Genomic DNA, 25,662 nt, shown 5'->3' with positions numbered 1-25,662 from the left:
ACCAAATTAACTGTGTACCAAGAAGTGTAGAAAGTGTATATGACTGCATTTTTGTCATTATTTGATCGTACCATAAAATTTTGCAGTCAAATTTTGAGTATATAATAGCTTTAATGGGGCTTAAGATCACTTACAGAGCCAGTACTATATAAAACAACCCGAAGTGGTTTAATTTTTAACAGAATGATTTTGAAAAGATTAGTGTAGTAGATTTCATAGGAGTGGGGGTTTTTATTATTTTTTGTTTAGGGGTCTCTTTACATGTGAGGTTTCTGCTGTTTAATTTTAAGACTGCTTTTCTAATCAACAGAAATTTTGAATGATCCTTTCAATTTATTCTAAAAATGCAGTGGGTGTAGTATATAAAATACGCCTGTGTAAAGCACTAGACTATTCCCCAAATACCCACTTTCTTTAAAACTTAGTCTTTCATTATGCAGTTAGGTGATACAGAAGAGAATTATAAAAATGAGATGATGAAAACACACCTCCCCTCCCTCTGTTAGGTGGTGCTTTGAGTTATTCCTTTTAATGTGTTTTGAATGGTTCTCTGTGGTCATTTTACAGTAACCTTGGCTCTCATTAAAAAATCTTTCTTTAGCACTCATTCACTTATAGGTGTGCTAAAACAAGACTTGGTTGTGAGTATTATTTCTACTTCAACTGAATGGAAACAAAGACCTGATAAAACATGACTCTTTTGGCTTGATCGCTCTTTATTCATGACAGGACATACGTACCAAGTACCAGTTTTAGTCACTCTAATCAGTAAACGCAAACTTCCTGTCAGATTTCAGACCTCCAAATATTTCGGTCACTTTTTTGTTTTCCTCTGGTGTATAAATACAGATGTTCAATTTATCTCAAGTTTTAAGCTCTCTCATGAAAGAGCATAGCCATAATGGAAAACAACAGATGAAACTGCATGGTTTGCTTTTGATTCACTTGCCATCAATCTAGGATCCTGACCATCAACATGCATTTAACAACCATGAGGTACCTCTTGATCACCTGTATGAACTGAAAGAAAGGTGTCTAAAATTGATATTTCTGTACTTTTAGACACTCTTTTAAGTTTGAACTTATGGTCATATAGAACCATAAAATATCCTGTATTGGAAGGGACCAACAAGGATCATTTTGAGCAAGTCCTGGTCCTGCACAAAACATCCCCAAGAGTCACACATTCACCTGAGAGTAGACACTCTCAGGTAAATGGTGCAAACACCTTTTGAACTCTATCAGACTTGGTGCTGTGACCACTGCCCTGGGGAGCCTGTTCATCATCTGTCTGATGAATATTGCTTGCATTTTGTAGCACTAAAAAAAATTACTAGGTTTTTTTGGTTTATAAGTTGTCTTGATCATAAATGGTAAGTGTCATTTCCCAAACACAAGCCCTTCTCAGTGTGCCTGTTCTCACAAACTTGGCTGGCAACTTTAATGTTATCTTTTTTTGTCTTTTGAAACCTTCACTTACAGAATCAAGTGCTTATGTAGGAATTAACTTTTTTCCTCTCTTTTTTAATGAGCATCTCTGTGTCACTGGAAAACATCTTGCAGATGTGCATTGGCTTATGGTAGAAGACAATTAAAGTGCCTGAAATAAAAGCAGTAACATTTCTGAGCAAATTTCATGGCATTTCAGGAGGTTGGCACAACCAGGACTAATACTGCATTTCAATGTAGTATTATTTGGGAACAGAGAAACATTCAGATTTAATATGGCACAGGTAGTAGCAAGTTTCCTGGGAATATAAATGAGAATACTACTAATAACAGAGACCCTTTCTGCCTACCAAAGAGTGTCCAAGATGGGGATGCAGGTGGGTCATGCCAGTGAAGAAAGAAGCACACTGTGGGTATCTTCATAGATAACACTTAAGATCCCCTGGGGTTTTCGCCCAACCTTTTTTTTAATTGATTGATTGACAATAGCTTCTTATAGTCCGAAAAAATTGTTACTCTCAGGCTTACCTTGACCAATCAGACAAGAAGCAAAGAACTGTCAGCCCCTTCTGCAGTGTCCATCAAAAATGTTCACAAGAGCATTCAACGAGTAGAAAACTAAGCAAAAATTGTTGCAAGACCTGATGGTGGTAACAGTAATAATGTCTGTTTGATATGAATTTTCTCAGAGTAGTGAGATATGTGAATTTTACTTGCTTCAGTGAGTAAGCCCTGTGTATTTCTCCTTATGTTTTGATGTTTTCATCTCCAATGAATTATCCCTAGTGTTTCTTGCATGTGCTTAGACCTGTTGTATTTATTTCGATCTGTTAAAGCAATCTGTCTTTCTTCTTTCATTTAGTGATAACATTTATTATAAATGAATCGAAATAGGGAGGGAGTATTGGGACTTCTACAGCTTTTCAGAGAGATGTTTCCTCATGGTTGTTAATTATAACTAGAAAAATAGCTTGAATTATTTTGCTAACAGCACATTCCCTTTGAAACTGCCTGTCTAATGTTTCTTAGAAAAAAATTACTTGTTTCCCAAAGCCACATTCTGGGACACTGGTTAAGAGTCCTGCAATTTGACTCTTTCTGCATCTTGCGTGGGTTAACCAGCTTGTATCAAAAAGGCAGATAATTCCATTTGGGGTTTTATATTGCTATGTGCTATGTCCTGGGAGAAATGAAGGATTCTGTCTGAATGCTGTGTCAGATGGAAATATCTCTGTTTTGTGGGCTTTGGAGCACAATATTTCAAGAAATATGAAGGTTATTGGATATAGTCCAGAGGACAGCAGAAAGAATGATCAGAGGTGTAGAAAACACAGCATATGTACAAAGTCTTTCAATCTTCAGGTTTAGTTGTTTAGTCTAAAGAAGAAAAAAACCAGAGGAGATTCATAATAGCCTTCTAGTGTGTACAACTTTTCTGTAAAGAAGGAGAAAAACATTCCTCATGTCCACTGGGAGCAGAGCAAAAAGTAGTAGGTTTAAATTACATTAAAGGAGATTTAGGTGAGACATTATGGAAAAAAGCCCTTTCCACTGTAAGGATAGTTAAGCACAAGAATTGCCCAGAGAGGTTATGAAGAGGTTAGACAAACATATGTCAGAAATGATTTAGGTATAGCTAATCCTGCTGTGAGATAGTGTTGGACTAAATAACCTTTTGAGGTCCCTTCTAGCACTATTTTCTGTGATTCTGTGATTAGGATATTGTACTCACATTGTCCTGTAGTAAGGTATTTCTGTACAGGGATAATATCACTGTATTCTGCACTGTATTTTGCTTTGTTTTTACTTTAAGCTGATGGGATGAACGATAGTCTGATGTTTAAAGCTCTTTAGCTTTATTCTTAGTACCTCAGGATCTTTGAGCAGGGCATTAGGAGCTCATCTTCAACTAGACAGCCCTGTTGTGGTTTTGCACTACCTGTGTGCCAATAAGGGACTTTGGTACACACCTTAGATTTAGTGGACTTGTACTGTATTTTAACTTGCAGTCAAACACTTATATGGGTGAATGCTCAGTTTCTGCTTATAAGCAAAATGCAAACAGAAAAAAAAAAATAGCCGTGAAGAGAATGTATCATAGCTTCCCCATTAGTAAAACCAAAATAAAACCAGGCATGTTCTAAAGCTGAATATAACTCAAGTTGTGAAACATCCTGGAACTGACAGATGGAGAATGATATTATACTGCCAGATATTATCATTATTACCTCATCACAGAGACCATTGAAGATGTCAGTTTAAGACTGTCCTTATCCTCTGTAACGCTCCAAACTCTTTTAACTTTGTTCTTCCATTTGGCATTCTGCCACCCATCAGGATTTCTCTTCAGCTTTGCATTCGGCAGGAGTGTGTTCGCAATATTGCCTCTGCATACTGAATATGGCTCCAGCACAGCTACACAGCGGTGGGTTTTGTAAAACTCCATCTGGAGGAAAAAGGAATATGAAGTTTCAGATTTAGAAGTAGTTTAGAATAAATTGGTCATATTTTGCATGTAGTTTTGACAGAGTGTCTGATTAGTGTTACTATTCTGCAGAGAAAAGGTTGTCACAGCATCTGTGACAGGGGCATACCACCATGCCACAGCAGTGACCTGAGAGTGGAGGTTTCATGGCTGGGTGTGTTCTTGAACCAACAGAGGAGAAGGGACAGTTCTTGGTTTTGTTGATCCTCTAGGAACCTGAAAGTTCATCATGTTTTCCACAGTGTGATCTCACAACTTTTTACATGTATGTGATCAGTTGTCCATTCTTACTCAAGGAATGAGCAGTTTCCGTTTTCTTAGACAATCCCACTTTTTCACCAGGTAGGGGCAGGATGGGAGAAGGCAGGCTCTGCAGTGCATGGTGAAGAGGTGAGCCAGAAGCCTCATCTGCAGATGTGAATCACATCTGTGGATCCTGAGGGCCACAGCTCTGTGTGATGGACTTAAACTGGCTTGTTCTCTGCAGGCAGGTCCCTTAGGTGAGGGTTTCTGGCTTAGCATCCAAAAGAGAAAATGTACTGCTAAATAAGCTTATTTGCTGCTTACACCTGGTTTTCTGGAGGTAGCCTGGTATTCATCTGATTTAAAAATTCAGGAGACAAGCTGAATTCATGTGAAAAGAAAAACGCTGGGGTTTTTTTTTACTCCACCACCGCATTTGCAGTCCTCACAATTTCCCTGGTGAAGGGTTCTCTTGCAAATATATATACACACGTGTTTTGTATGGGGATACATTCAGTACTGTTCAGTTGTTGTTGTATTATCTGAAAACACAGCCTGTGTTCAGCACTGGACCTAAAATTGTATCACAGACTGTTTAAAAATATATGTTGTTTAAAGAAGAAAAACACAGAATGTTCTGTATTATCTATCTGATACTTGAAGCTCTTAAAGGAGAGATCTTTTTGAATAATAGCAGAATCAGAGAATCACAGAATGGGTCAGGTTGGAAGAGACCACAGTGGGTCATCTGATCCAGCCTTCCTGCTCAGGCAGGGTCATCCCAGCGCACATGGCACAGGATTCCATCCAGATGGCTCTTGAAAATCTCCAGTGAGGGAGACTCCACAACCTCTCTGGGAAATCTGTTTCAGTGCTCAGTCACCCACTCACACAATAAAGAAGTTCTTCCACATATTCAGGTAGAACTTCCTGCGCATCATTTAAAGCATTTGTATTATATTTTATTTGAGGAAAAGTAAATAAAATGGTAGCCCTTGCCCTGCTTTTAGAGATAGATAATTTTGAAGTTCATTCAAAATAAGAGTTAGAAGTTTCAGATAGTAGTTGTTATGTTTCTAGAGTTCATAAAATCATTAGGATGCCTACTCTTCCTAAAAAGCATTCAGACTTTTCCAGCCTTTTGTGGAAGTGTTCGTTCTGCACCATGAGCTGCTGCCTCATGAAAACCTGAGTGCTCAGCCCCTGCAGGGTGGAGGGTGCCTGGGGATGGCACACACCCACACAGAGCACTGCAGACAGGGTGAAGGGAGAGCTTTGGGGGAAGGATTTTGCCTCCCTTTGCTCAGCACATGAGGGACTGTGTGGATTCCCATCCCCTTCCCACTTGCCCCGTGCTGGCCAAGAGGACCCAGAGACTCCCCACTGGTGCTCCACCTTCCCCAGCTGCTGCCCAGCTCAGCAGCTGGATCCAGAGCAAAGCATCTGACCAGCAGTTACAGCTTCATGGGCACAGCTGTCTTGGTATGGGTTGTCTGCTAGAGGCAGAGATAATGATGGCTTTCAAGGCTAATATGCTTGGCACAGAGGGAGCTGATACTGGAGGGAAGGGACCAAGAAATCAGTAGTAATTTAAAAATATAAATGTCTACCAGGATTCAAATTTCAGCCTTCAATTGATTTCATCTACTGTGCTCTCTGTGCTCCTCTCCTCCGGTGCTTTCATAGTCATTAAATGAACTTGGAAAACAAGTTCGTATTGATAACTCCTTTTTACCAAAAGCTATTAATTTCTAAAACAACATAAATACAGGTATAATTGTGATGTCACATTGTCAGAAGCCAATTCAAATGCTTTTCAGAGACACAAGTACATGTAAAGTGGTAAGTATGCCATAATGAATGGTATTATTAGTTTGATTTATTTGCCAACCAGTCACCTTTACAAAAATCAATCCCCAAGCTCATAAAATATCTCCCTAAACTTGATACCTTTTTACACTGTCAATAATAAGAGAAAAGGTGAAGTTACAGGATTATCTTTACTTTTTTCCTGTGTGTTACTTGTTGAAAGGTATCTTACAGATTGCTGTGATATATGGGAGTGTGTATATGAGAAAGAGATAGGTTATAAAAGTCATGAGCCATAAAAATATAAAAAAAGAAAAATCTGAGTGATCTTTAGACAATTCAGATGACATGTCTAACAAAGACTGTCAGTAGAATAAATGTGACTATGTTAATATACTGAGCCACTAGCACATGTCCTTATCATAATGGAACTTACACAATGGTAGCTCCTGTCAGATTCTACTTTATACATACATACATGTTTGCCTGATGCACAGAAAGACAACCGTATCTATTTCACTTCAGCTCTGAATTGATACTTCAATTTTAAATCACCCACAGAACACCTTAGCTTAAATCAGAGCTCCTCTCTGATACTCTTTGCTATCTGTCGTGTTTCTGTGTGAGTATACTGAAAAGATGTTACAGGCAATCTGCTGAGGTCTGTGTGTATGGTGCATTTGACCTCTGGACAAGAAAGGAGTTTCATCCTCCAGTGCTTTTAATTCTTATCCTTACAGAGACTGAATCTGTTGCTTGCATTAAAATAGTATGTCTCGTTAATGCTAAGAAGCAGTGACCCACATAGCACAATGGATTCATTTGTCAATCCTGCGATTTCTGAGCTTTCCATTCATATATGTCTTAGCAGTAAATCGACTCAGAAATCATTTAATCAGTCTATCAATGCATCCTTCTTGTCAATGGTCTGAATCCTAAAAAGTCCAATGTCTGACTGGGCAGCACCAGGTAAAATAGATTTGGACCTAATACTAGATGTTCAGACTCTGAAAACTCCCAGCAGCTCCAAAATTCACAACTCAAAACCACAAAACTCCTAAGTTAAAACAGCAGGATCTGGAAACTGTTGAATTTTGAGGATGTTCATGTTCTGGTCTAGGTCTGAACTTCAGAGTGCAAACTTATTCCTGTTTGTTAGCATTTCAGAAATACTCTACACACAGTTACAGAAAGCAGCACCCTTTTGTTCCCCCTATAAAAAAAAAACCCAAGCTTTCATTCCTTTTTTTGCTATTTCCAAAGGCTGACGCTAGAGCCTGAATTCTTTATAACAGTCAGTGTTATGCAAATGTCAATCATATCCTTACTATGTTTATTTTCAGTATATACATGTTTATTTAAGTACTTGCCATTTCCTTTAAGCCTTATATAGCCAATCAGGCCAACCGAGGTCTAAAGGAACAGAACACTTTATTAGTGATATGCTTAATACAGTTTTTTTCCTCTTGTAGATGCAAGATTTACGGAATACAGAAGGAGCCCAGTATAGTTCCCATCCTCAGATGGCAACCATGAGGCCAAGGGTTCAACCTGCAGATATTAGGCAGCCAGGAATGATGCAGCACGGGCAGCTGACTACTATTAACCAGTCCCAGCTCAGTGCACAGCTTGGTTTGAATATGGGTGGAAACAGTGTTCCTCACAACTCGCCCTCTCCACCTGGAAGCAAATCTGCAACTCCTTCACCATCCAGTTCAGTCCATGAAGATGAAGGAGAAGATAGCTCTAAGGTAGGCTTAGATGCTAGGATTACTATGTAAATGGTGGATATTTTTAGGACCTGCTAAATGAATGATATGGCCACAGTTATTAAGGTGATACTTTATACATGATTGGTGGTTCACTGAAGTGAATAAAGGATTATGAATACAGAACTTACAATCTCCAGGCAATTCTTCAGGCAGCTTGAGTAAATTACATCATTCCTCTTTGTGAGAGCAAACTGGAATACTGTTAAACATCGAAAGGATAGTCATTCCTTTAGGGCTTTAATATAAGGATTGAGTTTTCTCACTTGCATAGCAGGGATGTTTGTTCCCAGTTAAAGATCAAGTTACTGCTATAAAAAGTATGAACAGTCTGTGCAATATGCTAGTCTTTGCTGCTTGGTCACAGGATGAGTAAACAGAACATCATAGCAACCAGAACAGAAAGATCCTATTAACTTTAAAAACCTTACCTTGAAAATCTGGAAGACCCTGTATGCATTCATGCTTTTGGGAGGTGCTGACACTTCATCATGACATGTTTAAGCTTCATTTTAATGTCAGTACAGGAATGAAGTGATAAGAATAATTTACATAATAAATTTCTTTAAAGGATAAATGTCAATCTGTATAGCAGGTTTTGCATACAAAAATCTCCCAAATCTCCCAAAATCCTGAAAACCTCCCAAAAATACACAAGTCTATTATCTTAATTTTGCAGACAGAAAAGCTGAGACACAGGAAGATTGGGACTTTGTACTATGTCATCCCTTAAACCAGGAATATAGCATATTGAAACTGAGAGCCTCCATAGCTCTCTTTTGTGGTCACTAGAAAATACCAGTCCTGTTAGAGCACTCCTGCAGTGCAGTGTGTGCCACGTGCACTGTAGTCTGTACCACAGCCACGTCTGGTGGGGAAAAGTTGCAGACTTGCAAGGAATGTGAAGAAAAGATATTGTGAGTCACTGAGGAGGTATAATCCAGTCAAGAAATGTAAGTCTGATTTGTTTTAACATTATATTGTTTTTCATGCCTCAAGCTATAAAATAATCATGTAATTGGAGACATATGTTTTACTACAATTTGAATAAATTCTGATTCAAAAGTTTTATTTCAGGACATTCCCCCGATTTCACAAACTTTAGGTTTTAAAAATTACTGAATAATTCATATATTTTAAATGAGCACTTCCTTATTGAGAGAGACTTTAGAATACAGCTATGTAAAAATAATTCCAGGCAGCCTTTACTTTTTCAGAATAATTTATTTGCTACTCCTATTGCATTGCTAATATTTTTACATTGCTGGAAGTATTCAAGGTGCTCTAAACTTCTGGAGAAAATATCCACTCAAATAATTAGGATTTTCTTTTTACTTCTATCAAGTATTTCAGTTATTTAACCTATATTTTTCATGTACTTTTTCACTGTAGCACTTTGTGCTAGCAAAAGTGCAGGGTTGTGGTTCCAAGCAAGCAGTAATTATCTGAAGCTAATGTTTTTAATAGAGAAATACAAAGCACTGCAGACTAAGTAAAACTTTCTCCTTTCTTTGTGAAAGCCAGTTTATATAATGTTCAACTTTTAACAAGCCATGTTATTTTGGAAAACGCTCTTTAAAATTCCCTCCTGCTCAGTCTAAGCCGAAAAAGATGACAAATGGCACAATGCACAACACAAAATTAAATCCAGTGTGCTAAAGTAGATACATTGCCTTAAAATTATATTTATAATTTCACTGCTAAGAGAAAAGTTTTAAAGGCTATTACATTTGGTTAATAAACCTTATTAAATTTAATTTAAATTCTTCTCCAACTCTATGGTTTAAGCAAGCCTGATGGGGAGCAGATAATGCCGTACTTGCCTTCTGTGGGATTTCTTAGGGCTTCATGAAAACACCTGAGGCTGCTCACCACTGGAGACAGGCAGTGGGCTGGCAAGCTTGATCCCATGCAATGGTTCTTCTGTAGTTCCCTCTTTAAAAGACAAGAGAAGTTGAATAATCAGCCTGAGGAGTAAAGTGTATTGTTGTACTTCAAGATTTAAACCTCTCCAATGTGTATCTCTTAGTCACATTGCTCTTTCTGGAAGCTGCCAGTGAGTAGATATGAATACTCAAAATAAATCAGTTTTCTGTGGAGATCTTTCTCCCCAGATACAACAGTATTACATTTTATCAGAGTTGCTTTGGAGGGGCCTGTGAAAGTTCTAACTCCAGAAATCCTCTTCCCAGCGAAAGAAGGCATTGGATGGGGACAGGAACAGATAGACCTGCTATTCTGCCTCTTATGAGAACATCTTTCTTTTAACGGAACACAACTTTGAGAAATTTGGATTTTTCTCTTTGATTTATAAACTACCATGCAGATGTGTGGTATTACTTAATAGACCAGGGCCAGAGCTCATTAGCCAATCCTTCAGCAGAAGTGCACATATTGCAGTCATGGGGTCGCTTTGGAGGTTACTTCATGGAGTCAGAGATGTTCCTGCCATGAGGACTGCGTAAAAAACAACTCCCTCTGAACTCACCATGTCATTAATAGCAATAGTGATGTTCTCCCTGTTTAACCAGTGAGACAAGATGCTTGCCTGTGTACCCACATTGATCAAAAAGACAAAGTACCTTTCCAAATGGAAAATCACCTCAGTGTCAGGTGACCATCCTCAGTTTATACCAGCTGAATTGTGTGAAAGAGAAGCTACTCGTCTTTTCATAGCATATTTGGTAGAAAGGTCCCTAAAAACTATACCTATTTCTATCTAGAGAAAAAAACCCAGAAATCTCAATATCTTGTTCATATGTAAATGAATTTATAGAAAGAGCCTGGAAGGTATAAAAAAATACGTACTTTATGTACACGTTTGGACTAAAATTACAATTGTTGCCCCATGAAGCACTGATTTCCATGCATGAAGGAAATTACCATTTCAGCTCAATGTATATATTCCAAACTCCAGTATTAACTTTACAAACTGATGTAGTTGTTCATGTACTGAGCTTCTTGGGTGTTCACTCTAAGATAAATATTCAAATTGTTATAAGCCTTATCCAACATACACAGAACTAATGGCAGCAGCTGCTAAATATTATTTGGCTATACTCATTCTCATAAAGACTCTTTCATATAGGCTGTTCAGACTTCAACTGTCCTTGCACAAGGAAAGGGAAAGGAGCTGCATTATAGAGGGCTCAGTTTCCCTTCATGCTGTTGCTCTAAAACCAGGACAGCTGAGGCTGCTTGACCATAAGATCAGTGACAACTGTAGCATAATTGTAAGGTTGGATATACATTCAGAGAGCTGCTAAGACCATGGAAATGTGAAATGTAGCTTCAGACTAAGGGTATTGTCTCTGCAAGGGGCGCACATCACTAAGCCCCTTAATTCTTCTAAATCTCATATGTGGGGCTATTGTTAGAAGAAGAAAAAAGGGAGAACTTAAGAAGTAGTAGTTGTAAGTACCTATAAAAGCATTCTAAACAAAGTCACCACTTAGCACATGCCTTATTCTGACCACCTCAACACTGGAATATTGCATTTATGTAATTCTTGTCATAATTCACACTGTTGGATCATTAAACATGTACTTCATTATTGCCAAGCATAATTGTGAGCTGCTGGAAGCATTACTGGTTTGTAAATAAGTATTTCTTCATAGATGGATAAGAGGGTTTTCTTCCATGTTCATTTGCATATCACTTATGAGAGAAATTCAAATAATGTATTTTAGAGGGAAGATAGCAAGAGGACTGCAAGTAGCAAGAATTAAATAACAGAAACACAATTACTAAAGAACTGCTACAGCATATTCTCCTTATGTGGCAGAGGTTTTACAATACTTACTTTATATGATAGGAGTTATAAGTGGAATTCTGTGTTGTCTGTTCAGCCTATTATGCAGATGGTGCTTGATTAAAATCTATTTTAAACTACAGCGATTACTGCAAGATAGTGTGCATAAAACAGCTCTCCTAGCTCCATTAAAGGCTTTGGTACTATTGCAGTTTATTTTAAATATGCTTATAGACATTTTCCAGGTTCTCAAGGGACATTTAGATATCAACGATGTGCCTTACTTGATAGTTTTAAATCCTGCACTAGATATTCTTGTGATCTATTATGTGTGCAACATGGTTAATGTACACTTTTTTAAAGTGAAAGATTATTGCTTTCTTGTGATAAATAAGTTAAATACATCACCATAATTAAGCAATAAGCCATGACAGGAGGTGGATTACCATGAGTTAACTACACCTCCAGGGATTTTGAGGCACAAGTCTATGCCTAGCAGAATATATATGGTTTTTATTTTATTTTCCATCTGTCTCTGCTTTGGTGGTTAGAAGTAGAGTCTATGAAGCTGATAGACTGATGGGAGCATAAGGTAGGCTATCATCTCAGCCATTTGCGAGGTTATTAGTACTGGAATTCTGGTATTCTTTTTATTTTGTTATTTTCATATAAGACAAACAGAATTTCCCCTGTGAGTACTCTGTTTTTAACTGTGGGTTTTTGAAGTCTCTTGATCATTAAGGTTGGAGAATAAGGTTTATAGCTGTTCACAGAGCAACTTACCAGAAGGCACTTACACAAGTTTCTGTAGTATATCACCTAGTTTAAGGGTACTTGAAGTAGTGTGGTATCCTAATATACAGAAAACTTTTAAGTCTCACTGGTTCAGAAATAAACTGAAAGGAGAAAAATGTTTGCAAATCACACAGGTAAAATTTTAACTATAGAACTAATTATTGCCACGTCTTCTTGCTCATGGTGTTTGCACAGGACTTCTGAAAAGTTTAGACTAATATTGTCAAATTAGCTAGAGAGACCTAGTTAATTATACTTTACTGCTAGTTTTGTGTACCCCATAGAATTAAATAATAGCAAGAGACAAAAAGTTGATTAACTTAATAATGGGTAGCACACCTTTGTTTTTCCGTATTTTCCAAATGCTGGCAATAGGCTGCATGTCTATTAACTTTGTATTAAAGTTGCAACTATTGTAACATAATGCTCAGAAAACAAGCAACTTCATTTTCAAGTTGTGGTCATCACTTTGTTGCTGTTTTTAGTAAGTCACAGAGATCCAGATTGTTCCCTGTAGTCACCTGGGTTCAGTTGGACACCACATAGTGAGGCATATAGGAAAATAAAAAAGTTATTTTTCTCAAAACGAGGATTTCCAGCCATTTTCCTCATGCAGTTCCTGTATCCTCCTGTGCCACTTGATATGCATTATTAAAAAATAATAATAGAAGGAAGGGAAAGAAGTCATGCCTAGTAGATCCTTAGCCTAGAGCATCCCATTTATGCTCTTGATCTTCTCGTATTTCAAAATGCTTATGATGCACAGTGCTTTGGTCATGCTGACAAAAGAGAAAAGCCTTTGAACCCACTTGTAAGATCACACACCATTTCTACAGCTACAGTAAATTAAGTGATCATATCAAGAAAAGCTACTTTGCCATGGAGCTCCAATGTGTTGAAGAATCAGGTCATTGTCCCTTTATGTGCTTGTAAATCATAGAATCCTAGAATTATTTAGGTTGGAAAAGACCTTTAAGATCATCGAGTCTAACTGTCAACCTTATGCTTCCAAATTCACCACTAAACCGTGTGCCCAGGAGACACATCTACACATCTTTTAAATGCCTCCAGGGAGAGTGACTCCACCACTTCCCTGGGCAGCATGTTCTAATGCTTGACAATCACTTTGGTGAAGAAATTTTTCCTAATATCCAATATAAACTTCCCCAGGGGCAATTTTAGGCCGTTTCTTCTCATTCTATGCCTTGTAACTTGGGTCAAGAGACCAACGCTCACCGTGCTACAACCTTCTTTCCAGTAGTTGTAGAGAGTGCTGAGTTGTTGCCCGAGCCTCCCTTTCTCCAGGCTAAACAACCCCTGTTGCCTCAGCTGCTCCTCACAAGTCTTGTGCTCCAGACCCTTCACCAGCTTCACAGGAAAATAGGGTGCTTTGGTGTTTGTACAAATGCTCATGTGCAGGGTTTTTTTCAGGTGGTGCATGAATAAGGCACATGAACTTTCCTCCATATACCATTCCTTTCCTTAAAACATTTGCTTTTACATGACCAAATATAAAAACAACTCAGCTAAATCCAGATAGGTCAAAACTGATCCTTTAAAAGGCTCTAAACTGTCTATACTGGTAAAACTTTTCTTCTTCAGACTTTATTAGAAGGTGGGGGGGAATGTCTATAACTTGAATTGCTTGATTCACAACCAGATTTTCTTCAAAGTCCCTGGATGATGTACCACCTGCTGTAGAAGAGATTTATTTGAACAGTAGTCTGGGGTCATTCTAGGGAAGGATGAGAACAAGAAAAAGGTAGAAATGACAGTGTGTCTTCTGTCTGCAGATGGTTCATATTGTTGAAGTGATACTCAGGCTATAGAAAAACTAATTTAATTTGAATTTTCTCATTATTTTCATGTCATAGCCACTAGCAATAAAACTTAGAAAAGGTGAAAAGTTGACCAAATGAACTACAGAGATTATAGCAATTATATTAAAGAGAAATATAAAGTACTTAAGGGAAAAAATAGCATCATCTGAAATACTTATAGTGAATTTTCTACATGTGACTAATGCAGATAGTGTCAACATGTGGATTATCAAAGATAACAACAAAAATTCCATTTCTGCATACAAAATCCATAATTTTTGCATCACAGAGGCTGTAACAGTGGTTGGAGGCTGTAACTGGCTTTTTTTTATAGTACTTTCCTAATTTTATATTACAGGTCAACGGTGGCGAGAAAAGACCTGCTTCAGATATAGGAAAGAAACCCAAAACTCCCAAAAAGAAGAAGAAGAAGGACCCAAATGAGCCACAGAAGCCTGTGTCTGCCTATGCATTATTCTTTCGAGACACTCAAGCAGCCATCAAGGGCCAAAACCCCAATGCTACTTTTGGTGAAGTCTCTAAAATTGTAGCTTCAATGTGGGACGGCTTAGGAGAAGAACAAAAACAGGTACAATATGTGCTGTAGCTCAGAGGCTTTTTTTCAGGAAAGTCAGGGTCATCTGAGCACTGTAGGTAGCTTCTTTTGTTTGCCAGGATGAAAATTGAATATGTGCCATCTCAGGAATATAACTTAAAGATGCTGAGATAAGGACAGAATTGTTTTATTTCATCTGTATGAAACCACTAAGAGAATTTGCCTTGTTTTGGGATGTGACACAAGTTTTAAGATTATATTTAGGGATGTTTTATGCTGAAATTGGTGGGCCTAGGATTTTACAATGTCATTGCCCTGTATGTGAAACTGTCGTGTAAGAGGACCTTGCTTCCAAAGCTTATATCTGTGCATGTGACCTGACATATATCTGAGCTCCCACTTGCAGATGTTTCCCTTCCCCATGATCCCATGATGCCAGAAGGGGAGCTGGGCTCACACATGCTCCCAAATCACCTGGCTTTTATGAAAGACATTAGTGATGTGTTGACCCAAAGAGACCTAGGGTGAACACTAGCAAAGGGCATCCTCTAGCATATATGTGGGCTGTGGAAATCACTTCCCGAGGTTACTTCCATCTTCCATGGAAAGGCCTTGGTTCTGTAATGAGGCCAGCAGAGCTAGACCTGACACTTGGCAGAAATCCTTCCAAGTCAGTCAAAGCTGTGTAAAAGTGGGCAACTCTGAAAGCTCATCACATTTAAGTGGTGACAGCTGGCAAATACCATTCATCCTCACTGTACCATACCATTGCTTTTCTGTTGTTACTGGTTGCATTTTTACTAAGTGCCAACAGAATGGATTAGATTGATAAAGAAATAGGAACTTTAAGAAAGCAACAGATAGGGAAGGAAAGGATAGGTTAGGGGAGAGATATATTGTCTGCAGGAGGCCTGGACTGGGGTTGATGTTAGCACAGAGAGTGAAAAAGAGCTGGGACTAAACTGAATCTCATTCATTCATACACTGTTATTACAAAAATACAGTTAAAAACCTAAGAATTAAAGAAAATTTTTTTATGATTTTTTGGTATGTACAATTATTTAGGCTTGAAAAAAAAAGGGTTACTTTGCTGATAATTGGGTGGTGTAGGTACATTTAGATCCTCGTTAAAGATACCAGTGTAAAAAGAATCAAGATTTGGCACTCACTGACTAACAAAAACAAAAAAAACGTTTTGTTATCTAGTATCCACCATTGAATAAGGCCAGCATTTGGAAAGTTTAGCTGGAGGAAAGGTAATTTTCTGAACACAGGGAACGGAAAGGTCACTTGGACTGGCACATTAGAGTTATTTTGTTGTGTTGTCTCTTTCTTTTCCCTTTTTTAATATGCCCAGCAAAGGCCAACCTAAAAGACTCTAAAATGCACATCTCCTTGGAGCTTGTCATGTGTGCGCTACCACCAAAATATTAAAGCCTTTCCGCAGAAATGTGTAAGAAAAGTGCACGAAAACCTGAATTTCCAACTTTAACTTTGATTTTCTATTCATGGTTGAGAGCAAAAATTGTGTAAGTCCTATGCTGTAAGAGCAGAACAAAATTTATCTTCCTTATCTCTGTTGTTGTTAATTTAAGTTGAAACACAGCAGAATGATGTGTTATGGGATCCTCATGACATATCTATGTAAAAATGGCTGCAACTATGTTTTTTCAGCCAATTTTTTCAAAAGTTTGGGCTAGCATATCTTTGTTGCTTTTTGACTCATTTTGCCTATTCATTATCATCTATTAAGCACATTTTTAAAACTCCAGGGCCAAACCCCTTCTAATCTAGCACTGTACAAAAATAATAAAAGATAGTCCTCATTTTAAAAAAATAAAATTGGCAATGCTATTTTGCAGAATAAATTTAAACTCATTTTTTATTCTGTTAGGAATCTAATAGCACAAAGTCATGATTACAAGACATCTTAACTGACTAGATAGTCTGTATTTTAAAGGCCTAATTTTTCTGATCCAGAGCATTAGTAACTGTTATGAAACCTATGTCTCTGGTAGGAAAATTGGACTCTAAAAATACAAATGATTAATGTAGCATTTGGTATTTGGCATTGAAGAATTTTCAGAAATTCAAAAATAGTTAAATAAATAAACAATATCATCATTAGAGGACTACTTTATTGATGAATTATACTTGCTGAAAAGGATTCAATTATCATAAAGCTTCTAGCTTATGTTTTGGAAGCTAATGCTTATTCTGGAATTTAAATAGAAGTATGTTTCCAAATTATGTTTCCTGAATTGGAACTCCTTTTACTATTTAAATAGTAAATATAAATGAATCAGAAAGTAGAACATAATGCAGCTATTGAGAAAGAAGAATAGGCTCATGTTTTCATGCTAAAATGAAATCTTCTTTGTTCCTATGATCTGAGCCATTTTTTTCTGAAATGCATAGAATTCTTGTTTATTCCTGAAGATTGACCACAGAATAAATAAAAGTATAGAAACTCAGTACAATAATGACCTAAGGGCAGTATATGTATGTCCCAGCCTTTGCAACAAAATTTTGATAACCTGACATATTAGACTGTAGCTTGAAAAGCTTTGTGCAATAACCACATTTTATGTTTTTTAAACTGTGAAGAGCTAGGAAAGTGGTGTTTGAGAAAATAGGATTTGAATGACAAAAAAAGGAAATGTTATTATGAACTAGCTGATGGTGGGTGCCTTACTGAAGTTAGGGGAGGGTTATGCTTTTAAATGGATTGCACTCTGATACTCTTACTTGCAATTTATTAGATTAAAGAAGACATTTGCATTTTTGAGTCACATTAATTTCTGTGTGTAAAAGGTCCGGTTTCAAACAATGGTGGTGTGTGACTGTGGTTTTTTTTGTCCAAATCTACCTACACAGAGGAGTCTAGAAGTTAAAGGGAGTTTAGTGGTCATGGTGGACTTTGTCATGGACTTCTCAAGTTCTGAATAGAGTACAATAATTATACATGATCAGAAGCAGGCACTGTGCATTTTCCTTCATTTTTCGTTGTAAATGCTTTCTACAATTGTTCAGATTAATAAATCTGTGAATGGTAGGCAGCTGTAGCAGTAGTATGTTGAGGTACATTCTCCTCAATGCTGTAGCCATCTCACAGGGCTATTTTTTTTCAGTGACTGTTTCAGTTCCTCTCTTATGATCACAAACACTATTTTCTCCTTAGTACTATACTTCTGTGCATCTCATTTCTACAGCTTATCTATGTACATCTTTGCCCTTTGCACACTTTTTTACTGCAAAGGGGAGATAAACAGCCTCGAGGAAAGAAAGTTCAGCATGCTAAATGGTTGAGTCTCTGGCTTTCAGACAGAACACTGTTTTAAACCAGGTAAAAAGGCTATTTAGGTCATTTTCTGTCCTTAGATGAAAAAGGAAAGTAATTTTAAATCAGTACCAGATGTGCATGTACTAAATGAACCTTAAGTTTCTAATTGGAGTCCTAGTAAAGCTGTAATAGATGTGGCAAATTACAAACAAAATGTTCTTGTTTACATTAGTATAACTTTAAAACTTCAGCCAAAGACCTTAATAAATGTTCTGTTATTCTAAAAATGGAATTGAATGTCTACTCAACATTCAACAAAATTAATCTCTGGTGTAACTTCAGTGACTTAACTGGAATTCTAGTAGGAGTTAATTTGGCCTCCTATGAACAGCTTAGTGTGCATACTTGTGTGTGTTTATGTGTTCCTGTGTGTTTACTTCAACGTTGCGCTGGTCTTACATCTGGGAGAAGGAGAGATTCACCTCAGGCACCCCAACTTAACAATCAGAAGAAGCAGGTGGAACGACTGTTTGAGTGCTGTGACAGATGATTTCTTTCAGGCTGCATAATTCATAGACAGTAATATTAGCTGCAGCAGTTCAGCTCAATAGCAACACCTCATTATTTTATCCCTCAGTATTTATTCCTATGGTTGACGCCTCATGAAATTACTGTTAATGTGTTTATATAAGGGCAGATCTGACACAAGTGGGAAGAATTTAATTTCCCACTCATTCTTTCCTGCTGATGTGTCCTCTTCCCCTGGTAGAAGTGGCAAGTGTAAATAGTTAATTTGCTTCAATTATGAGCCTGTCCTGGTAAATTAGAAGCAGCAGGAATATGAAAAGCCAGAATTATACATATGAGGCAGCTGACAAATCCTCTGAGCTCACAAAATCAAATCATTTACTCCTCATTGGTGCTCAAAGACCCACTAGATAAAAGCTGCAGTTTATTCTTTAACATCTGATGGAACTTGGCTTGTATGTTACCAATACTTACATAAAACAAAGTCCCTGTGCATTAGCGTCAATATTTGTGCCACTGTTACCATTTTCACTAGAACTCACAAGCTTTCAGGAGTTTTTATTTTATCTCTAAAAATAACCCAGACTGATTTGGGCACGAAAAATAACAAAGCATGCTTTATAAGTTTCTCTTTTGACCACAGGGAAGTTTTAGACAGAGCAGTACATTATCCACTGCTGGAATGAATCAGCTAGATCAGCAGGGGGTTTACAAGTAATTCTGGCCAATACTTCATATCTCCACAGCTTCTCTCATGATGTGAGGCACCACAAGTCAGATCAAAGTGGATCCAAGATCAGTGTTTCAACAGGTCTTGACTCTGCCTGGCCTCTGGGAAAACCTAACCTATATCCTCCCTCCCAGGGTGCTATGGCATCCCATCCCTTGACATGACAAATGAGATCATCCATCCCATGGCTGGAAGAGCCATCATGTCCCCATTGCATTGCCATGCATGTGGGGTGCCTGGTGTCAGGATGTCAGACAGTTCAGGGGACTGGCTGCTGAAACATCAGAAGATGTGCAGACCATGAGGTCAAGGTAGTCAGTAGCATCTTGAAATCAATTTTCAGTTTCTTCCCTTATATATGCTCAAATACTCGTAGACATTTGTTTATCTATCTCTTATTCTCCCTTTAAAAACCCTTACTTGCTCCATGCTAATGAAGCAATCTCCAAGGAATAACTAACACGCTTGTAAGAGAATGAGAATGTGCTTTCAGTTTAGTAGATAAACAACCACACAAGGTTTAGCTTTGTTTTATTTTTGTAAATGAGAATAGGAAGAGAAGGCACATCTGTGTGTGCACACTGCCAAAGTGAATTATAAGCAAGGTGGATTCAGGAATAGGCACAACAGAGAGCAATCTTACATTTCTCCTCCCAGATACCTGCACCAGCAAAGTTGATTTTACCAGTGTTGCATCTTAGGCATGTTTGGGAGATGCACTGTTTTTCTTCACAAATTTCTATATTGAAATTGCATCTCTACCCTTTGAAGGTCTAGATTGGAGTGTCAAGATTTCAAAACAACTGATCCTCATCTTGGTATGTTCTCCTTCTCCCTTCCTCTGAAAGTATCTGGGCTTAATGAGCTGGAACACAAATGGGCCAATAATAGGCACACACTGAGCACGGATACAACACATGTCTATGCACATATATGTACGTATATATAAATTTATATCTTCAGGTTTTTCTATAACCCTGGCTTCTATATGGCCAGTCCTTGAACCCCTTAACTTCCATTGACTTCAGAGGGGAGAAGTATCAGGCCCTCTGGGAACACTGAAGTCACAGAGAACATCAGACACCCGCTGTCCAGGGTGGATTTCTAACATCCGTTTGCAGCACACAACAAACACAGCTCCTAGAGAAATATTGCACAAGGCCACCGAGTTATGAAATGTTGACTTTAAGTCCACTTCACCTTCTTATTGTTCTTGGAAGCAGCTGGGTCATAACATCAAGACTATAAGGTCAAATTTAGGCCTGGCACAAATGGCTGCGATTTCCAGTGTTCTCCATAGAGTCTCACTGTTTGTGCTAGAGCTGAATTTGGCCTGTGATCTTTCCCTCACATGCCAGAGACTGAATTCTTTCCTCCAAGCCCCTAATATGTCATCACTATCTTTTCCATGCTCTACAGTCAAAGAGACTACTGAGCCATACAGCTAGCCCTGGGCCTCTTACTGTATGTACTTAGATTAAAAATCAAATGGTAAAATATTTCAATGTCCATTAGGCAGTTCTGAGGATTTTTTTTCTGACTGCTGTGGGAATATCTTTCTCCATATTTTAGATGACTGTGTGAAGCTCTAGGTGCCTTTGATGCAAAATCAGGAGATTAAAACTAGATAGGTTTCCCAGTTGGAAAAAAGTACGAATTTTCTCTATGAGCCAATGTATTTAGGGCTAGGAATGGCAATCTGAATGTGGAATTTAATTCTGGATTGGAGCCTACTGTATTTTATCAGATGACATTCCTGTAGCTGTAGCCCGTGAAAATGACACTCCCATGGGATATAACACTGCAGAGACCAAGAATACAAAATCAGTCATGCTGCTTTTTGATTTATTACTTTTGCATATACTGTTTTGTGGGGCTTCCAGAACACTTCCACCGAAACAAATATGGGCACTTTTACATCATTTTAAAAAGACAAATATAACTTGCTTGCAAGTGTCAGCTCTAAGGAGATATCTACAAGATGAACAGAAAACTTCCCTTTCTTTGTCATCCTCATACCATCTATTTAGGCAAAGCCAGGGAAGTAGCATGGATCTTTGTAATCTGCTTTGTTAGCTAGGAGACACAGAGCTTTTGCAGACTTCCACGAAACACAGATTCTGAAAGTCTCTTTTTCTCTTAAAATCATCAGTCAGCTTAGTTTGCTGTCTTCAAGGCTAGCATCATCTCTAATATCAAAGGGGACTGTAGTCACAAGCAATAGTTTTCCACTAGCACTCAAAACTTAGGACATGGTTGCAGACATTTGAGTGCCTGTTTTGGCTCTTGTGATGACTTGGGGAAGGGATATCTGTTCCCCTCGGGCAATAAGGGCGCAAGCCACAAGTGACAGGGTAGTAATCCTGATGCCTAGTGTGTTGTGATGTGTTGGTAATCTGCCACAAGCAAACCGAGAGGAAGTTCATTGTGAAGAAATGGCTAACTAGAACAAAAACCTGGCTTAAGGCATTACAGGTATATTTCAGCTATATATATATATCAGTAATGAACTTCATATTATGGAACACATAGGAAAGCACAGGAGACATAAAGCCTGCCTCAAGGAATTTACGATCCAAAAAGACAAGAATTAAACAGCAGTTAAAATACATAAAGCAAAACATGACCAGAATTTGGCAGCATAATGCAGAAGTGCTTAAGTTCTACTGTGGTTTTAATTTGGTGAATCTAGTATTTGTGAGTGGTTGTCCTATAACTCACCACCCCTCTATCTCCAAGTGGAACTTTGGTGCATTCAGTTTAAGGCTGTGTGTGTTATCACACAAGAGTTCAGTCCTTGCTGTAGGCTGCATTGCAGCTCTGGCGGCCCACATGTATGGTCAGCCCAGGAAAACCTGAGCTAAGGGTTGCTGGTCCAATGGCCTGGGGGCTGGTACCAGCCTGTGAGCTCAGCGCATTCGTTTTCCCTGGTGGCCTAATTCAAGTTCTATGTTATACATTTTTATGCACAAAGTAGGGTTTCATACTCACTCCTTTTTGCATGCTTTGCTAAAGAGTGTAAGGGAACTTGAAGCTACCTTAGAAGTGCAATTAAATAAGGACCTGTGTATTATGCTGTCTACACTTGTGTGTGTGAAGCACAGTAGGAAAATAATGCCAGCAAGTTCCACTTATAGACGGTAGTCTTGGTGTTCTGGGGTTTCTATAAGATGCTGAAGAGAAATGAAGAGAAAAAGAATAAATTAAACTGACCCACCCTGCATATGCAAAATGATGTTTTTTTCTGCCAACATTAATTTTTCTGCAATTGGGACAATGTAGAAAATAAAATACTGTGTAAGGAAACAAATATGCTGCTGAATCAGAATGGGCCTTTGCTGCCTGAGTGACAATCAGTTGATGTTCAATTACCATGTTAAATGAATTAAAGCAAGATGGAAAGTACTTAACTCCATAACTATATGTTCCTGTCAAGTTACTTATTTAATAATTGTTTCTTGCTTGACAAAGGACAGAAAAATGACCTTATAGGAGATTTCTAAGATGCTATAACTAAAACTAAATATTCCCACTATACAGTATAGATAAGCAACAGAACAGAACCCTGCTTCATGATAGTGGGAAAGTGTTAATTGTATTATTGGATATGATGTGTTTTATAATTTGGCACTGTCTTAAGCATGAAGCTCGAAAGAGCTTCAGCTATTTTCTAGAGCACACTTGAATGATGACACAAGACATTTTCCTCCCCAAAAGTGCTGCAAGGATGCAACTCTTATACTTACAACAACACAAAACTATTTAAGCCTGAGGGCTAAAACTTCCTCACAGCTGCAGAAAAAAAAAAAAAAGAGTTTGGGAGGAACAGCTGACTTGCTCATACCTGCTTGAGGTACGGCTGCAAATGCTGGAGACACTCCCTCCCCACTTGCCCTGCCTTCATAAGCCCCCAGTGCAAGTCCAGGCCAGCACAAAGCCAGTGAATTGGTACCACTGCCAGGACCATATTCATGTGCCTTCAGATAAAAATATTGATGGCCAGACCAGACCCTGTTGCTATTTATGTTGCCAAGTGTTTACTCTGTCCTAGACAGACAGAACTTACCCTAATTTTTAGTCTAGGCCATGACCAATCAGAATTTCCACAACCAGCATGAGGATCATAAGCCTACTTGTATTGTAGGCCTTGACCTAAGCAGTGGGCACCTTTAGAAGGACAGTGCACGTAGACAGGGAGGGCTCAAACTGTTGTCCTCAGAGGACACACCCAAGCTTTTCCAGGGACAAAGTGGGGTGAGCTGATCACCCTCCAGACAAGCCAGCCTGCAGAGACCATTCTTGCCAATGCAAAAATCAAAGCAGTCTGGGGTCATCTAAAACTTTTCCCCACCCAGTAAGGACTTTTTTACTATAATGACTTTCTGTTAAATTGTTAAAGTTTATAGTGCCCGGGAAGACAAGGTGTTCATGTGATTATTATTCATTCACCAAAAGATTCAAGAGAAGAGGGCAAGGCAGTGCATACACTAGACATGGTAGATACATAGGTAGGAAATAATTAAATAACTGTCTGATGGTGTTCCTATGAAGTAGTGATGTTTTAGATGGAGATTTGCAGAATTGTTGTTATCTTCATATTATTGAGTTAACCTTGTGCAGTGTGACTATTTGCAGGAAAAGTCGGGTCCCAGAGGACTTTTTCAATTATGCTGTGACTGTAAGAGCACAGCAGGAGTGTCTATTTTTTGTATTTGTGCTATGCAAAATAAAACCCAATGTGGAAGCAGTGGATACATGATCTTTTGAAGAACATTATTCTGTGTAAAATTCTTTGTTTGGCTCTGTTTTTTAAGTTGGCTATCAGAATGATGCAGAGGCATCGCAATATACAAAGCAGTATAACTTAGTCTTTGTTCTGTAGGTCAAGCTGAATTCATTTTAGCAGCCAGGAACAGACTGCTGACTAATTTCTTATTTGTTTTCAAAACAAATAGTAATTCCCCTAATAATCACAAACGACTACAACTTAAGAAGCAAATCGCTACCTTTTTTTTTTTCTTTGCAGAACAATAGGAGATCAGCAAACACTACATATTTATCTTAATCTGGAGAAATTACAAGGGTGCAAAGATACAGTTGCACAGCTAAAACCCATCTTTTTCCCTCTCTGTCTTTATAGTTACAGTTTTAGAAGCCTAAGACTTCTCTGTTTCCATTATGATCTTCTGCTTCCCCTGGGAAGCAAAATCTTTAATCCTTTTAGGCAGCCTCTGAGTTTTGCCAGCCTGTGTGTGAGGTTTGTTCTGTGTCTGAAAGCAAAGCCCTTGTGAAACAAAAAATTGTTTCATGACTACATTCTTTATCAAAATGGTGTTGTGCTGGATCCTTCCAGCCTGAAATTACCACTCTCCCTTTGTAGTCTGCAACTGTATTGTCCTCTGTGTGTACACTCTGTGCTGCCAGGTCCTCTCCATTAGGGGACTGCTGGTTTTACTGAAGGGTTGGAAGATCAAAAGAGAACACTTTAAAGTTTCGTAAAGTTTATCTTTCTGGGGAGGAGGTGTTCATATGTACTTTTAGCTGTGGAATTCAGAAGAACACCCCAAAATTGTCCTCCTAAATAGATTTGCCTGTCTTTAAGCTTTGAATCAATAGCCCAGTTAACTAGGCAGTGAGGAATGGGAGGGGGAAGGTGAACAGTCTTCACTTTCCTCATGGAGGCTTTCCTCAGGTGCCCAGGTTGTGCAATTGTCTGGAAAAGTGGACAACAAAGACACAGAGCTGCAGTTTTCATGTTGTGCAATATTATGAATCCCAAATGCCTGTCCACACATGGGTGTGTGGCATGTGACTTAAAAATTGTGAAATATAGCAACAATAAAAAAGTAAATTTTCTTTCCTTTTATTTTTCTCCCTCACTGTTAAACCTTTGGATGGTTTTTAAGCTTTTCATTTCAACAAGAAAGATGAGGAGTCAGTTCTGCTTAGTTACATGAAGCCCAGGTGCATGTATGACTCCTAAATCTCCCCCTTCAGGAAAAAACCCCAAAACATGAAGTAGTGAGAAACTCATGACAATATTTGCAAACAGAAATGTTGAGTTGTTCCTAAATCTGTCACTGACATGGCTAACAGCAAGTCATTAGCTAGGCTCCATGGGTCAGAAGCTGGTTCTCCTCCTGAGACCTGTCAACCCTAAACGTCTACACATGTTCTTCTAACATCATGTCACTGTAGTCCTGTGGGGTTCTGCCTAACCCTGCAGATAATCTTTGATCTTGAAATCTGGGCAAAATTGAAGTGATTCTCCAAGGTCTTTAATCTATTATGAGATTGTGCACATGCCACATTTAAAATAATTTGGTGAGTTGAGAGAAATGTACAGAAATAGATCCATGCTTCTGAGAAGTTAATTAGACCGATATGGGATCAAGACTGGAATAATGACTAACATTTATTATCCTTAGCAGCTCCATGGGCTTC

The 25,662-nt window shown here is 38.3% G+C and overlaps 1 protein-coding gene across 3 annotated transcripts in view; it reads left to right on the top strand.

Moving 5' to 3' along the window:
• The window catches only part of TOX (thymocyte selection associated high mobility group box), a 218,933-nt gene that overhangs the window by 167,390 nt on the left and 25,881 nt on the right, over nucleotides 1-25,662 (top strand). For 2 of the 3 annotated variants that reach the window (XM_032126114.1, XM_032126105.1), the window contains exons 4-5: nucleotides 7,459-7,737; nucleotides 14,480-14,710. In XM_032126114.1, the coding sequence (XP_031982005.1) occupies nucleotides 7,459-7,737; nucleotides 14,480-14,710 (510 nt within the window). The remainder of the gene's footprint in view (nucleotides 1-7,458; nucleotides 7,738-14,479; nucleotides 14,711-25,662) is intronic. The other variant, XM_032126122.1, reaches the window with a different exon arrangement.

The sequence above is a fragment of the Corvus moneduloides genome, chromosome 1 (genome assembly GCF_009650955.1).
Source record: "Corvus moneduloides isolate bCorMon1 chromosome 1, bCorMon1.pri, whole genome shotgun sequence".
NCBI classification, from domain to species: domain Eukaryota; kingdom Metazoa; phylum Chordata; class Aves; order Passeriformes; family Corvidae; genus Corvus; species Corvus moneduloides.
The sequence above is the reverse complement of the archived record's forward strand: the minus strand, read 5'-3'. Positions and strand labels throughout refer to the sequence as shown.